Source organism: Carassius carassius, chromosome 43 (genome assembly GCF_963082965.1).
Source record: "Carassius carassius chromosome 43, fCarCar2.1, whole genome shotgun sequence".
Classification (NCBI taxonomy): domain Eukaryota; kingdom Metazoa; phylum Chordata; class Actinopteri; order Cypriniformes; family Cyprinidae; genus Carassius; species Carassius carassius.
This window is the reverse complement of record NC_081797.1, coordinates 12535817-12552378: the sequence shown is the minus strand read 5'-3', so window position 1 is coordinate 12552378 and position 16562 is coordinate 12535817. Positions and strand designations below refer to the sequence as shown.

The 16562-nt window shown below is 37.3% G+C and overlaps 1 protein-coding gene across 1 annotated transcript in view; it reads right to left on the bottom strand.

The window, feature by feature from the left end:
• Positions 1 to 126: 126 nt before the first annotated feature.
• The window catches only part of LOC132125106 (transcription initiation factor TFIID subunit 4-like), a 45223-nt gene continuing 28787 nt past the window's right edge, over positions 127 to 16562 (bottom strand). The window contains exon 14 of the mRNA XM_059536332.1: positions 127 to 1680. Within this exon, the coding sequence (XP_059392315.1) occupies positions 1507 to 1680 (174 nt within the window). The 3' untranslated portion in view covers positions 127 to 1506. The remainder of the gene's footprint in view (positions 1681 to 16562) is intronic.

Genomic DNA, 16562 nt, shown 5'->3' with positions numbered 1-16562 from the left:
CAGGAAAAAAAAAAAAAGTGTCCCAGAAATCAGGCCACATTTATTTGATCCCTTACTTTCTGGGGATGCTGTTGAAATGTTTGACACATTAAATGTAAAACATCATTAAAGAAAGTCTTGGCAGAATTATAATTAGGAACTTTATTCTTTTACAAAAGTACAAATTTAATAGAGATGAGCACTTTTTTCCAAACCAACCAAATATTCAAAAATTGTTAAATTTAGCAAAAATAGAAATTCTAATAGATATGTTTTTTAGACAAAAGACAATCCCTTGATCAACAATACTGTTTGTCTAAACGCCAGCACAAACAATACAAATTAAAAGCAATCTGAGAGATGGAAAAAGATTTAGCCTCAGATCTCAAAGGAATCATTGCACACGACATGAACGCTGACTGTCTCTGTTTAAAGGTAAACACGTCATTTCTTCTCCTACTGCATGGCATAAAGGGCAATATAGAAATAGTCAGTACATGAGACATAAAATAATGCCCAATGACAGATACCAAATTTATAATGAACTTGATTTCAAACACAAAAGTACATGATCCAAAATGTGACATTAGTATACTAAAATCATTACTGCAGTCGGTCAAAGCCACCTCATTTTAAACCTATTTAAAAAAAATGAAAAATATGAACAACCTGCCATTTCTCCACAAATAAGTTACAAGAGATCCTGCTCTAGAATCGTTGGTGAAGCGATGCATATTAGTATTAGCATATTAGATAATTTCATGCCGTGGATTTGATTAAAAACAATGGTGCCCCAGGAGGGCCATGTAAGGCACCATTTCACAGTATACTTGCAGACACTAGTGAAACCGTACACACTTAGAACCCCACACTGAGTGTGCGAGAAAAAAACTGTCACTTAATTTCAAAAGACCATCCAATAGGATGAAAGAGTGTTTTACAACACAGAGTTTCTTCATTTTGCATAAATCGGTAACAAAAAACCCCCAAAACATCCACACGGATCCTCAGAGACTTAAAGATGCGCTACTCATAAGTTACTAAAAATACTCCAGACTCGTTAGACCTCTCAAACCAGGAACTTTGCATTCACATTTCCAGTGTCTTTATTGCAAATGAGGCTTTCGGTTAAAAACAAGTCCAGACGCTATTTATATAAAACAAATCTCAATCTCAATCCTGAAACGTAAAACCGGTCCGAGTCCAAGTTAATGAATAAAAAGATCAGCATTGCTCAAAACCATGGCTCATTAATCCAAAACAAAGGGGAAATAAAACCATAAAAGGGTGACCCAAAAGGGGGGGATTCATGGTGTCCACAGCCGCTGCCGGTTTTCCAGAACCTTCTCATCTCCAGAATGCCTACGTTTGGAAGATTTACAGCAACGTGCTCATTATGACACAGAGTACATGCCACAGGTGAGTCTGAAGGCACAGACCGGAGATGAATGCGGAGAAGGAGAGGAAGACTTGAACATATTACTGAGAGTCGAGCAGGTGGAGTACCATTATCTCACTGGATCACTGCTACTTCAGAAGGGCCTTGTAGAGCAGCATGGACCTGGCTGTGGTTCGCTCCTGCTCCAAGCAGAAGATCAAGTCCCTGAGGTTGACCCGGGTAATGCGCTGATGGCTCTGCCGGACTGAGGATGTGGAGGATGAGGTAGAACCGGTCGCTGATCCGGAGGAGCCCACAGGAAACTGAAAGGGAATAAGGAAAGAACTGATTAAGTCATTGTTCACTCATTTTTGATATAGTATATACATCTCAGACATTGGATTAGTTCACATTATTTTTGCGTTCATTAACTTAACAAGGTTAAAAGAAAAAAAAGATATTATCAAAAGAATGTATTATGCCAGACTGGTTTTAGAAAATTATGTTTCCGCAACTTAAAAAAAAAAAAAAAATTCTTGCAATTGCGAGGTCACATCTTGCAACTCTGACATTTTATCTCAAGTTAATCATTTATTATTTTCCCCTCAGAACTGGACTTTATAACTCGCAATTGTGAGTTTATATAATGCAATTCTGTGAAAAAAATTACCAGTTTACCTCTCACAATTCTGACTTTATTATTCGCAATTGCAAATTTATATTTCACAATTGTAATAAAGCCAGAATTGTGAGATAAAAAGTCGCAGTTGTTCTTTTAATTCAGTGGCGTAAACAGGCTTCAATAGAAAATTAAAAAAAAAAAAAAAAAATATATATATATATATATATATATATATATATTTAATTCTCAATGATTCAATTAGGTGTTTTGTTAAATTTAAAATTGTAATGATTTATTATCATCATCATTATTTTCAAACTTAGAATTAAGTCAGATTTTTTTGTGTAAATTTACAATAGTAAAAAGCTTTTTTTAGACAAAAATGTGATTGATTCACATGGTTTTATCTTTATTTAAAGGTCAAAATTCAAATCACCCAAAATTAAAGCAAGTCTTTGTGCTACTTAAATCTAAGAAAAACCAGCCCAGCCTTGTTTTGATTCCATAATGCGAGCATTTTTGCAACAAAGACCTAGCAGTCATCAAAGATCCTCCTGTTTTTGTGCTTTTGTGTGTTTGTCAGCACACCTGCACAACATGTGTTCATCTGTTCTGAGCTGGAGGCTAGAGAACCACACCTCACGCCCCGGGCAGCAGACTTTTGATCTCAACTACAGTATCTCAAAGCACTTCATCTTCAGACTCCACTCAACAAATGTGTGTGAAAGAGTGAGATCAAACCGAAAGTCTTATGAAAAACAATAAAGACCATTAAAATAAAATCCACGCTTAGTCATGACAACGAAACGGAGGGCTTGTGACCAGATTATTTACACAGTCCACCTCAAAGGAAAAGCCCTTCCAGCTAATTTCCAGGAGGAGGGAGGAAGATGACGTGTATAGTATTCATCAGCAGTACAGGGGTCTATAGCATGACTTCAGTCGGCTGGAATGAGGTTAGGGTCTCGTGCCTTCACTGAATACCAGGTACACGTGAAAAGGTGTAAGACGGCCTCCGGGCACAAAACAAACACACCACACCCTACAGAAACAACCTGCAGCATTGTGGGATCTAGATCACCCTCACACATGCTCTTACACACCCTGAATGATCCCCACTCTCACACACACCCAGGGCTGGCAAAGCTCACGACATGTTTATGCGGGCAGGTCAGTGTGCAGTCTTGTACGTTGTTAATGTTAGGTCATTATTTGAAATTTTTCAGGAGCACTTTAAGGGAAGAATGAAATGCAAAACTGAAATTAGAGCTTAATGCCAAAATTTTCACTCAGCCACACCCAGAAGAGCCCATTCCAGGAAGTTTAGTACAAGCGATCAAGTGATAGCAAGCCTTTGGTTATATTTTGCACACACTTAAACCTGAAATCAATGCTGAGCACTGGATGCCGTTTGTGTGTGCGGAGACAACAATATAAACTAGTGATTTCACATCCGATGCAATGCCACGCAATAGTCAACAAACACCAAATCAACAAACACTTCTTGAAAACAGACCCACTACATTTAGCGATTTCAAATAAATGGGTCAATGACAATGCACAAATTTTGGATATTACAATTGTGACACTGTCACACAAGAGACATGTTTTACAGCTCTATTTATAGCAATCATTTTATGGATAATAGAGTTTTAATAGGTTTGCATGTTTCCTTAAGTCCATTTTATTCCTCTTAACATTTTAGTGCAGGGTTCCTCAAATCTTACCCTGGAGGGCCAATGCACTGCAGAGTTTAGCTCCAACCCTGATCAACCTCACCTACCTCTGATTTTCTAATGATCCTGAAGACACTGATTAGCATGCTCAGGTGTGTTTGATTAGAGTTAGAGCTAAACTCTGTAGGAAAGTGGATCTAGTGGGCCAAATTTGAGGATCCTTGTTTTAGTGTGTATGTCTTTAAAAAAAATGTATGGTTGGCCTGTCAGGTGACCAGTCACATGACAGGAAGCAGGAACTGTCTAGAGAGCAGCATGGCCAACAAACACTCAGCCACCAACTCAGCTAACAATACATACCTGGATTGTGGAGTTTCCTTTCTGTGGGCTTACCTTTCCAGATTCACTTGGATTATCACTCAATTTGGATTGTATATACACTGGTGGAGACTCATCAACACACGGGGATTCATAGACCGTTTTAGGGTATGGACAAACAAGCTGTATTGTTTTAACAGTCTGAGTTTACCTGGTTCTATCATGTTGTTTTAAAGTCTTTTATATGAACATTGTAAATACACCATTCTTACTAAACGTAGTTCTGTTTTAAGTCATTCTTTTAACACCTGCAGTTCTCTCACACAGTAAAATCTGACCCCATTTTAAACTTTATAACCCAGCCTGTTAGGCTGATTGTTACACAATTTATTCAAAATGTAATTAATATATGCAGTGACTTGAATACACCTCATCTACAATGAACAAGTTTTTCCATTCTTAATTAAAATTCTGTTTATATTTATATTAAAAGTAAGCTGCCTTGGAAACAATTCTCATTTTTGTCTTTAAGTACTAAAATTATTAAACCTAAAAAAAAAAATTATACAAAATATAAATATAAACAAAAACTAAGAATAAAAAACAAACCCCAAAAAAAAAAATTAAACTAAAATATGGTTTAATAATAAAAGCTAATTTAATAATTTGATCTTTTTATGATGAGGTAAGTTTAAATCAGATTGTAAAATGTTGTGATGCGACTTCCCAAAAAAACTAAAATCATATTTATAAATTAATAATTCATAACATTTACAAAACATACTTTTTATCTTTGAAACACTTATATGAAAAAAAAATAGGATGTATAAATGTGTACATTCACATGTACTTTTTAGACAACGGTTATACCACATGACATTGAGAATCATTAAACTGATACTCTAAAATAATTTTGTCATTAATCACTTAACCCCATGTCGTTCCAAACCCGTAAAAGCTCTGTTCGTCTTCGGAACACACTTTAAGTTATTTTGGATGAAAACAGGGAGGCTTGTGACTGTACTACAGAAAAGTATGAAAAGCATCATCAGAATAGTCCATCTGCCATCAGTGGTTCAACCATAAGTTTATGAAGTGACGACAAGTTTTTTATGCGAATAAAAGAAAAAAAAACTTTATTCAATAATTCATCTCCTCTGTCACTCCACATAAGCGTAGCACCATTTTGGCGAATCTGAGCTGTACGCAGTCAGTGTATGCTCTTCTGTGTCAGCCGTGACACAGGATGCGCCGTTTTCTTTCACATCAAAGCGGAAATATACGTAGAAATGTATCCTTGTGGCGCGGCTGATACAGAAGAGTGTAAGCTGCCAGCGTACAGCTCAGATTCGCCAAAATGGTGCTACGCTGATGTGGAGTGACAGAGGAGATGAATTGTTGAATAAAGTCGTTATTTTTGTTTTCTTTGCGTATTGTTGTTGTTACGGTTGAACCACTGAGGGCAGATGGACTGACTATTCTGACGACGTCTTTCATTCTTTTCTGGACCTTTTATTTTACTTTGCAGTCTATGGGACAGTCACAAGCCTCCTGGTTTGTATCCAAGATATCTTAAACTGTGTTCTGAAGACGAACTAAACATTTATTGGTTTGGAATGACATGGGGTAAGTAATTAATAACCACAATTTAATTTTGGGGTGGAGTATCCCTTTAAACTGAAACTATAATGAATAGAGTACATTTCTAAGAACTTGCAACCTGCTTTAAAAACCACAATTTTACTAAGTTTTTATTTATTTATTTTTTAAATCATGGACACTTATCACTGACCCATAACAAAATAACAAAAAGCAAAACAGACATTCAGGAAAATAATTCATTTTTTAAAAATAAAAATCCAATATATAACCACCTAAACTGTAGCCTTCAGTAAGAAATGGTTGTACTTGCTCAACTCGACATTGCAGTACAGGAAGACTGCGTTTCACAGTTAGCATGTGTGGGTGAACACGCTCAGGGCATTTTGCCACTATCCTAGTGGTGCGTTAGAGATGGAGCTTGTTAAGCCTGCATAAATGTGTAAAGATACGGATGAATATATTACAGATGTGAGCATTAACATGCCCCAGGCCCTGAGAGAAATGTATTTTTTTAAACCACATTAGCTGTGGAGTGGAATGTGTAGGGTGCAGAAGCTATTTTTGAGTGTCATTAGGGTTAAAGTGTGTTGTAAACCCTTGAGTTGTGTTTGTGTGTGTTCACTGTGTGTAGGACAGCAAACACCTCCAGAGGAACTGACTCCAAACCCTGAAGAGATGAGGCAGCTTACACTTGTAGGTTTCTGAAAGCCATGAATTGAGCAGAATGGCATGAAAACTTCAACCAGATGTAAAGGTCTTAAAATCTTCAAAACAAGCACAAGCAGCGTTGCTCCAGAGCTACCCTAGAATTGAGAAGCCCTTCAACTCAAAGTGACCAAACCTCCACAGAGAAAATGCTCTCCAGACAAAATGGAGGTGGAAAAAACCTTATTACTCCACCTTATTCCTCCAAACGACTGTGAGCACTTCTGGCCTCTAAAGGTTAGAGAGTACCTGAGGGTGCTGTGTGTCTCCAGCGTTTGGGGAAATGACTTGCCTTGCCTCTGCACGAACACAGCCCAGTCTCTGCAGAACTGCAGCCCGGGGCTACACTACCCTGCTCTACTTCACGTTAACCCTATACTAGCCAGCTTTTTGATGGCGGCCTTTTACTTTGATCCAGGACCATCTAACCTTGTGCAATTATAAAACTATGAGAGACATGGCTGGGTTTCGAAACAGGCCACTTCAACCACAACATCTTCATGGTTTTATAATTCAAGAAGATGCAGAGTTAGGGTCGCACATACCGTTTAAAATAAAATTCTTTATTGGCATCGATGGTTCCATGAGGAACCTTTAACATCCATGGAACCTTTCAATAGTTCTTTAGAGTGAATAAAGGTTATTTAGATAATTAAAGTGCTCTGTACACAAAGAAAAAACTGTTCTTTTAAGAACTGTTCACTGAAAGATTCTTTGGGGAAGCCAAAATAGTTATGCTATTGCTGCAAAAAGTGTAAGGACAGCACACAAGTATAAGGCTTTGGTAATTTTTCTAGCCCATTTAAGACTCAATCCCAGTTTGTGGTTTGGTATGTATTAACCATGGATTAAATCTGTAAACTAGTTGACATTACACATAATTAAAAAGTCTTGTTTTGGGAAAGGGGATTTTCTAATTAGAGAAATGGTGGCAAAGCTGCAGTTTCTTTACCTCCAGTAGAGTTGAGGAGCTGAGGGGCAGAGCTGGGATAAAATCCAGGCCTGTGGCCCCAACCAAAACAAGGCTTTGTGGTGTTCCATCATTACCTCACCACATAATTAACTACAGACACAACAAAATGTACAACCCGAATTCTGGAAAAGTTGGGACGTTTTTTAAATTTTAATAAAATGAAAACTAAAGGAAATTCAAATCACATGAGCCAATATTTTATTCACAATAGAACATAGATAACGTAGCAAATGTTTAAACTGAGAAATTTTACACTTTTATCCACTTAATTAGCTCATTTAAAATTTAATGCCTGCTACAGGTCTCAAAAAAGTTGGCACGGGGGCAACAAATGGCTAAAAAAGCAAGCAGTTTTGAAAAGATTCAGCTGGGAGAACATCTAGTGATTAATTAAGTTAATTGATATCAGGTCTGTAACATGATTAGCTATAAAAGCTTTGTCTTAGAGAGTCTCTCAGAAGTAAAGATGGGCAGACGCCTCTCCAATCTGTGAAAGACTACTTAAAAATTGTGGAAAACTTTAAAAACAATGTTCCTCAACGTCAAATTGCAAAGGCTTTGCAAATCTCATCATAACATCATCAAAAGATTCAGAGAAACTGGAGAAATCTCTGTGCGTAAGGGACAAGGCCGGAGACCTTTATTGGATGCCCGTGGTCTTCGGGCTCTCAGACGACACTGCATCACTCATCGGCATGATTGTGTCAATGACATTACTAAATGGGCCCAGGAATACTTTCAGAAACCACTGTCGGTAAACACAATCCGCCGTGCCATCAGCAGATGCCAACTAAAGCTCTATCATGCAAAAAGGAAGCCATATGTGAACATGGTCCAGAAGCGCCGTCGTGTCCTGTGGGCCAAGGCTCATTTAAAATGGACTATTTCAAAGTGGAATAGTGTTTTATGGTCAGACGAGTACAAATTTGACATTCTTGCTGGAAATCATGGACGCCGTGTCCTCCGGGCTAAAGAGGAGGGAGACCTTCCAGCATGTTATCAGCGTTCAGTTCAAAAGCCAGCATCTCTGATGGTATGGGGGTGCATAAGTGCATACGGTATGGGCAGCTTGCATGTTTTGGAAGGCTCTGTGAATGCTGAAAGGTATATAAAGGTTTTAGAGCAACATATGCTTCCCTCCAAACAACGTCTATTTCAGGGAAGGCCTTGTTTATTTCAGCAGGACAATGCAAAACCACATACTGCAGCTATAACAACAGCATGGCTTCGTCGTAGAAGAGTCCGGGTGCTAACCTGGCCTGCCTGCAGTCCAGATCTTTCACCTATAGAGAACATTTGGCGCATCATTAAACGAAAAATACGTCAAAGATGACCACGAACTCTTCAGCAGCTGGAAATCTATATAAGGCAAGAATGGGACCAAATTCCAACAGCAAAACTCCAGCAACTCATAGCCTCAATGCCCAGACGTCTTCAAACTGTTTTGAAAAGAAAAGGAGATGCTACACCATGGTAAACATGCCCCGTACCAACTATTTTGAGACCTGTAGCAGAAATCAAAATTGAAATGAGCTCATTTTGTGCATAAAATTGTAAACTTTCTCAGTTTAAACATTTGCTATGTTATCTATGTTCTATTGTGAATAAAATATTGGCTTATGTGATTTGAAAGTCTTTTAGTTTTCATTTTATTAAAATTTAAAAAACGTCCCAACTTTTCCGGAATTCGGGTTGTAGCATAATGTATGCATGCTAGCCCAACTGGTGAAGATATTACCACAAACCCTTAATCAACCCTGAACCCAAAACAACAACAAATACTTCTCTGATGGGTTGTTTTCTTCAACTTTCATTAAAGGAATAAAACTGATAGCTTCAAACACTGATGAATCCAAAAAGATAAAACTAAATGCTGTGAAGAAAACTGATATTCTGGACCATTGTTTTACCTTGTTGCTATGCAGTTTCTAGGGTGGTCTGGATCTAAATAACCATAAAAAATACCTTAGAAACTACATAACTAAATGCTAAAATTACCCAGAATACTACTAACAACCATAGAAAACATGCAAGGCATTCTAGGTTTTTTTACCATGTTTATTTGTTTGCTAGTTTAAATTCCTTGGTGGTAGCTTACCACATTTTCCATTTTAAAAAAAAAACCACTTGAAGTCTCCAGTACCATAAATACAGCATGTTTTAGTCAATGGACCAAGCACCTATCATTGGCATTTATCAATGTAAGTTCTCAAACCTGCCATAATCATTGCTAATAACCATCGAATATATGACGAATGCCAATTCAGACTAAATCGGCTTTAGAAACCACTGGGAAAATCTTGAAAGCAATGCAAAAGTGCGGCATGTGTGCCAAACACTTGGGTCAGAGGATGTCTGAAGATGCCACATACTGTGAATCATCTGGGCTGTGGGAGTTGACATCTCCTCCAGACCTCTCCAATTCTGTTTTTCTTCTTCAGTTTTAAGCTTAAATTTAAGTGTCTAATTTGACACCCTGACAACGTAAGTCTTTCGAATTTGTGTGGTAAATATCCATGCTACAGATTCACAACTATTCTGCACATGTTTTAGAAACAGCATATCCCTTTCTTGTCCTCTTTCACTCTCTCAGCACAAAGAACCGCGATGCTTCAGGCAGCACTTGCGGGAGAACCAACATTCTGCCTACATCTGCGTGCAATTCAAACAGCTCTCCCACATTGTGTTGCCTGTACATAAAAAAACACAGCACTTGTCAACAGCTTACATGGCTACAAGGTACACATTAAGCTTGAGGGCAATGCTATACAAACAAACAAAAGTAGCTCAACAAAGATTGTACCACGATGGTCTTTAAAAATCTCTTAGTTTGGAGTACAAAAAACGTTCCATTTAAAGTAGACAGGGTGGTGAATGACTGCACTAATGCAGATTTTGTGTCTTACATAACTCTCAAAGTAAGTTGAAATGACATTGTTTATCATTGGAATGGATTTAATACACATAATGTTGCCATTACGTTATGAACAGCAAAATGCATGCCTACTGTGTTTCAATCCAGAATAAACACAGTGTATAAATGGCAATAGTATGAGCTGTAATGGTAGCTGAACAGCTTGAGGGAATCAGGAGGGTAAGCCAAGATGGTGCCAATACCCCTCTGGCTTCTACATACACAGAGGGTCATTGCGGTAATATGAAACAGATTATTTACACAACCAACCAGACATCTCTGGGAGTGGGGGAAAAAGAAAAACGTAAACGTTTTAACGTAAAAAAAAAAAAAAAAAAACTATTAAACGCAGGAAATCCAAGACCACAGTGTATATAACCATTAAGATCTACAGCTGTTTTTACTGTTTATGCTATCAACACATCTGCACTCTTTTTCCTCAAATGCAATTTAATACAAATATAAATAGCAATATATATATAAAAAAAAATCAACCCTCAAAATTGCAACATGGTATACTACCCTAATGACAACTGTGGAAATTCCAACAGGAAATGTTAAATAATAATAATAATAAAAAAAAAAAAAGTTTACTTTTTAACATTTTAAAAAAACATACAAATATCACGTATAATAAAAGAATGAATGATAAATAGAACTGAAGAAATCCACAACCACAATGTTTATACCAAGTGACGAAACTAATATAAACTTTTAATAAAAATAAATAAAATAAATATTTAAGGAAATCACATGATGTACATAAAGTAGAATCAAAACCATTTTATTTTTTATTTTTATGATATCAACTAACGAACGCTACTGAATCCTTGGATAAGATGAAATGATTTGCAACTGTGTTCTGGTTAATAAACTCTAGTAAGATTTACATTTTAGGTTTAGATGCTAATGCTTAAAACACAGCCTGTGTGACTTTTGTGAGGTTGTAACTTGTTCCAACTGATGAAATGGAGTGCGAATAAACTAAATGTAAGGAAGGACACGAAGAAACGGGAAGGAAAGCGATAGAGAGAAAATGAGAGAGAGAGAAAGGAGAGAAGTGGTAGAGTACGACTTGAATTTAATATTTCATGATTGCCTGAAGGATTTTTCACAGATCAATGTGACTCTGTACCCAAGCCAGTGTCAGCCAGAGAGCGTCAGGAGAAAGCAAAATAGCGAGAGAGAGAGAGAGAGAGAGAGAGAGAGAGAGAGAGAGAGAGAAAACAGTTGAAAGTAAGAGATATATGAAGTAAAAGACAAAGAAAACTACAAGCCTAAAGAATTTAAAAAAAGAGAGCAAGAAAGTGACAGTGAAAGAAATATTTGGCTCATCGGTTCAGGAGACTGTTAGTCTTCTAAACACCAGTGTGTGTTTGCTCTATGAGAGATACACCCTCCACTGCCTCCGTGCCTATAGGCTTCACCAGAGGCACACATTACCTCCATTAATGGGTTTCCATTTGAGCAGCAGAAAGGAAGCCAATAACCTATCCACACTAATGGATTAGCCTACATGTAGGAAACCTCTGCAGCTAATCTTGGACCAACTGTTTCCTTTCTTCACAAAACAAACAGAAGAAAAACAAGGGATGTCACCATATGTGAGAACAAAAGTGAAATTATTGAGGTAGAAACAGCTATATCAGGCCAATGTTTTCAAAAGAGCTTCCTTGTTCTGACTGGCATCACTGAAGACAACTTTCTCAAAGCTCTTGCAGTTGGAGGGAACTTGGTGAGTGTTGTCCTTCCACGGCCATCATGAACCAATAAAACTTACCATTTTAATTAGTGAAGATTAACAAGGGAGATAATTAATTTCTGAGATGGGCATCTTAAAAGCGCCAAAGGCTTCACTTTGTTGATGGAGCCGAATGCTTTTTCATTGATGTGGGCAAAATAGAGGGGCATCATTATAAGCTAGCAAAAAGCATGCACTTGCATTCTAAAAGAGTCGATGGCTGAAAACGTTCCTCTTTGAGGGCTATTGTGATGTTATTATTGGAAGAACACCACACAAACCCCAGAGCAATGGAGGAAAAAAATATGTTCTGACGAGCTGTGTTTCTTCTCTTCTCTTACATCCAGACAGGTATACAGTTAGATGTTTCGTTTGAAGCCAAGATAAGGTCAAATGCATTTATAGTCTGCCCAAGTTGCCAATCTGAGCATTGTTGAACCATCATGTTAAGTTCTCAAGCACACAGTAGGAATAGCAAATTCCATCTCCTTCAAGGCACTTTTCCTTGTGGAGAATGATGCAATATTCCACTCCTCACACTTCAAGAGTTTTCTACCAGTATTCCAAGAAGAGCTGAAAAATGTTCTGGAGGCCCTGTTCCTCATTTGATCATAGCTACATACTGCAAGGGATTTTCCATTTTGTCAACTCCCCGTACAATCTACAGTAAGTTCATTGAGTGTTCATTGACTTCAAAGCTTTCTATTAAGTGTTGTAGGTCAAAACGGATTGATGATGTTCATAACAAAAGTTAGCATTACATTTATCATAATAAAACATAATATTCAGATCTACAAATAAATATTTGATTTGTCTGACACTGGAATTTATCTCGGTCGAACAAATAAACCCAATTTGACTTCCCTTAATATATTGGATGAAAAAATTTATGTCAAAGCAGGAGTTGATCAATATAAAATTAAGGAAAACAGAACACATCATCACTCTTACAAAGCCCTTACCACTAACAAAGACGTTCCTCTTCTTGCAATGCTAGCCTGAGGTCAGAAAGAGGCAATTTTTGGCATTACCTTATTCCACGCAACCTCTACAAACTGATAACAGACTCTTCATGCTCCTCCTTATCATGTCAAAACACATGCAGATAACCCACAGATAGCACACACAAGACTCATCACATCACCGTGCATGAAAAAACACTGGAGCGCCAATCAACCAGCAAAATCTGCCACAAGAAACAAGAGAATATGTATGAATTTTATATTAATGATATAACTTTAAACTTTAATGTTAGCAAACCACAAAGATAAAGCATGATGTGTAGGCCAAGGTAAACGCATGTAGAGACTGAAAATTAGACCCTGAATACTACAAGTGAATTCAGGATTTTCTTTTATTTGCTCAAGTATTGGAACATACATCTAAGCAAAAGATTAAGAACATGGTTCTATCGAACAGTTGTTGAACTGGAGGAGGCTGATCTGAATGAGAATTAGATGCAGTTGATCATAAGAAAGGGCAAAATGAAGTTTTGTCATTAATCACTTACCACCATGTCGTTCCAAACCCGTAAAAGCTTAGTTTTTCCCCAGAACACAATTCAACATATTTTGGAAGAAAACCGGGAGGCTTGTAACTGTCCCATAGACTGCCAAGTAAGTTACATTGACATGGTCCAGAAAAGTATGAAAAGCATCGTGAGAATAGTCCATCTGCCATCAGTGGTTCAACTGTAATGTTATGAAGCATTGAGTACTTTTTGTACGCAAATAAAATGAAAATAACGACTTTATTCAACAATTCGTCTCCTCTGTGTCTCTCCACATCAGTGTAATGCCATTTTGGACAATATGAGTTGGACGCAGGAAGCATATGCTCTTCTGAATCAGCTGCGCAGCAAGGATGCGCTGTTTTTTTTTCAAATAACACTGTAAATATATGTAGAAAATGTATCCTTGCAGTGTGTCTGACACAGAAGAGCTTAAGCTGTGCTTCCAACTTATATTCTTCAAAATGGCACTACGGTGATGTGGAGAGACACAGAGGATAAATTAATCACACATAAATACATATAAATATTTCTATTTTATTTATTTATTTTTAATGCTTATGAAAATAGCCTGCTTATTCAGTCTGTTTCTGTTCATTTGTAGCCACAGTAGCCGTTACATTTAGAATGAATGATAATATCTCTATTTTAATAAAAGCTCCCGAACAAAAACATTATTATATTTTTTTAATGATAGGCAACATGAGCTAAACTCTCGAGACGAGGCTTGTGACAGATAATATAAGTTACTTAATAAATACATGATTGTGATAGAGAATAAGAAGCTGACGTCTGATTTCTTCAAGCGGTCATATTTACCATGTTTACTATGGTAATGTTAATGTTTAGCGTGCATAGTCTTTTGCATCGTTTATAAATATTTTTGCCTTGTATGGTGATTATAATCCACATTGGATCAAGTTATTTCAAACACTCTCTGCTGACTGAAAGTGAGTTTTGAGCTTGACTTATTTAAAAAAGTGTTTAATGCAGGTGTTATAGCTGTTATCTTTCTCAAATGATCCGCAGCGCAGACTCTTTATTTTTATAAAAGCTCCCGAACAAAAATCATTATTATATTTTGATGATATGCAACGTGGAGCTAAACTCTTGAGACGAGACGACAGATAAAATGTTACTTAATAAGTTCACGATTGTGATAGAGAATAAGAAGCTGACGTCTGATTTCTTCAAGCGGTCATATTTACCAAGTTTACTATGGTAACGTTAATGTTTAGCGTGCATAGTCTTTTACATCGCTTATAAATATTTCTGCCTTGTTTAGTGATTATAATCCACATCGGATCAAGTTAATTCAAACACTTGCTGCTAATTAAGAGTGAGTTTTGAGCTCAATTTATTTTAAAAGTCTTTAATACCGGTGTTAAAGCTGTTATCTTTCTGAAATGATCCGCAACGCATACGCTCTCACGGAGAAACTCCTCCTTTGTTCATAACCCCTCCTCTAGCCCCAGCTGGCCCGCTTTGGCTTAAGGTTTTCGTCGGGCCAAAAAACCCTGGCCGTTGGCCCCAAGGAAGCCCAGGCGAGGCACGATCAAGCCCTGGAAGTGACAGTGGAAACACGACTGGCCCTGGCACGCACTAGCACGCCCGGTTTAAGCTCGATAGTGGAAACGCGGCTATTGTTGAATAAAGTCGTTATTTTTGTTTTATTCGCGTACAAAAAGTATTCTCGTCACTTCATAACATTACGGTTGAATCACTGATGGCAGATGGACTATTCTAACAACATCTTTCATACCTTTCTGGATTTTGACAGTGTAACTTACTTGGCAGTCTATGGGACAGTCACCAGCCTCTCGGTTTTCTTCCAAAATCTGTTAAATTGTGTTACGAAGAGGAATAAAGCTTTTACGGGTTTGGAACGACATGGGGGTAAGTGATTAATGAAAAATTTTTAATTTTGGGGTGGAATATCCCTTTAAGCAGACGAAAAGTCCGGCATTAGCCATCTAAGACAATTTTATTCTCTAGTTTCACCTAAAGTTATGATATTTTGATTAAAAGAAACAAGACAAATAAAAACAGACCATGTGAAACTTAATTTCACACAAAGCAGGTGCATATTAGATAGGGATGCACCGATACTGGTATCGGGCCCGATACTGCGCTTCTGTACTCGTACTCGTAAAAATGCCCTGATACCAAGCCGATACCCACACAGTGTGTGAACAGAGCTGTGTCCAGAAAAAGAGACACTGACAACAGAACAGAGTAGAATGGTGTTATTAGAGATTAAGGATGTCTATGAAGTACATGCAAGTAACTAATATAATGCTAAACATTCAATATGCCTGTATAACGGATGTGATAAGCAGAGCACGCTGAGTGGATTGAATGCGTGGCTGCACAGATGCGCGATCTTGTTGAGTGAAAATCTCACAGACATCACTGTATGTAGTTCGTAGGGCTGGGCGATATGGGCAAAAAAAAAGATATTTCCGTATTTTTTGGCTGATTTACAATATCCAATATCTATCTCAGTATTTTCGTTTTTGTATTTGGATTAAAAAAATCAGTATTTAATATCCATTTATTTCACTTACCACCCAATGTTGTCCAACAAAACAATACATATTAAAGGCTATGAAAACAAAGTTAATGTAACCATGTAAGCCTTTATATTATGTGCAAAAAAGGATTAAAATCACATTTCATTCTAAAATTTTAACATTACAATCTAAAACAAAAATAAGGCTTTTAAAGCAGAAGTTAAATTCACTAAACTAAAAATTTAAATAAATGAGGAAAAAAGCACAGAGTTGTGTTAGGCTATTTTGATTATTCAATTGCAGTCTCTTTACAGTCAGTGCTATCATAAAAATAGACTTAGGCCTACTTGTGTGATTATAATTATAGCGCTCCTATTTAATTGAGCTCTGTTTGGTGCGCATGGGCGAGGAGGTGCCTGTTCACTAAAGTTTAGCCAAAAATCCCAGAACAGAAGGCTCATGCACTTCAGACAGAAAAATTTAAATATTTCCATGGCTTTCTAACATTTACAGATGGAGGATATACCTGTGATATGCATTCAGGAAGACAGCACATCTCAAACGCATTAAACAGCCCGAGTAGCCTGTGTCTCAGTCAAAGGGACACACAGCCTTTCTGTCTGAGCATATA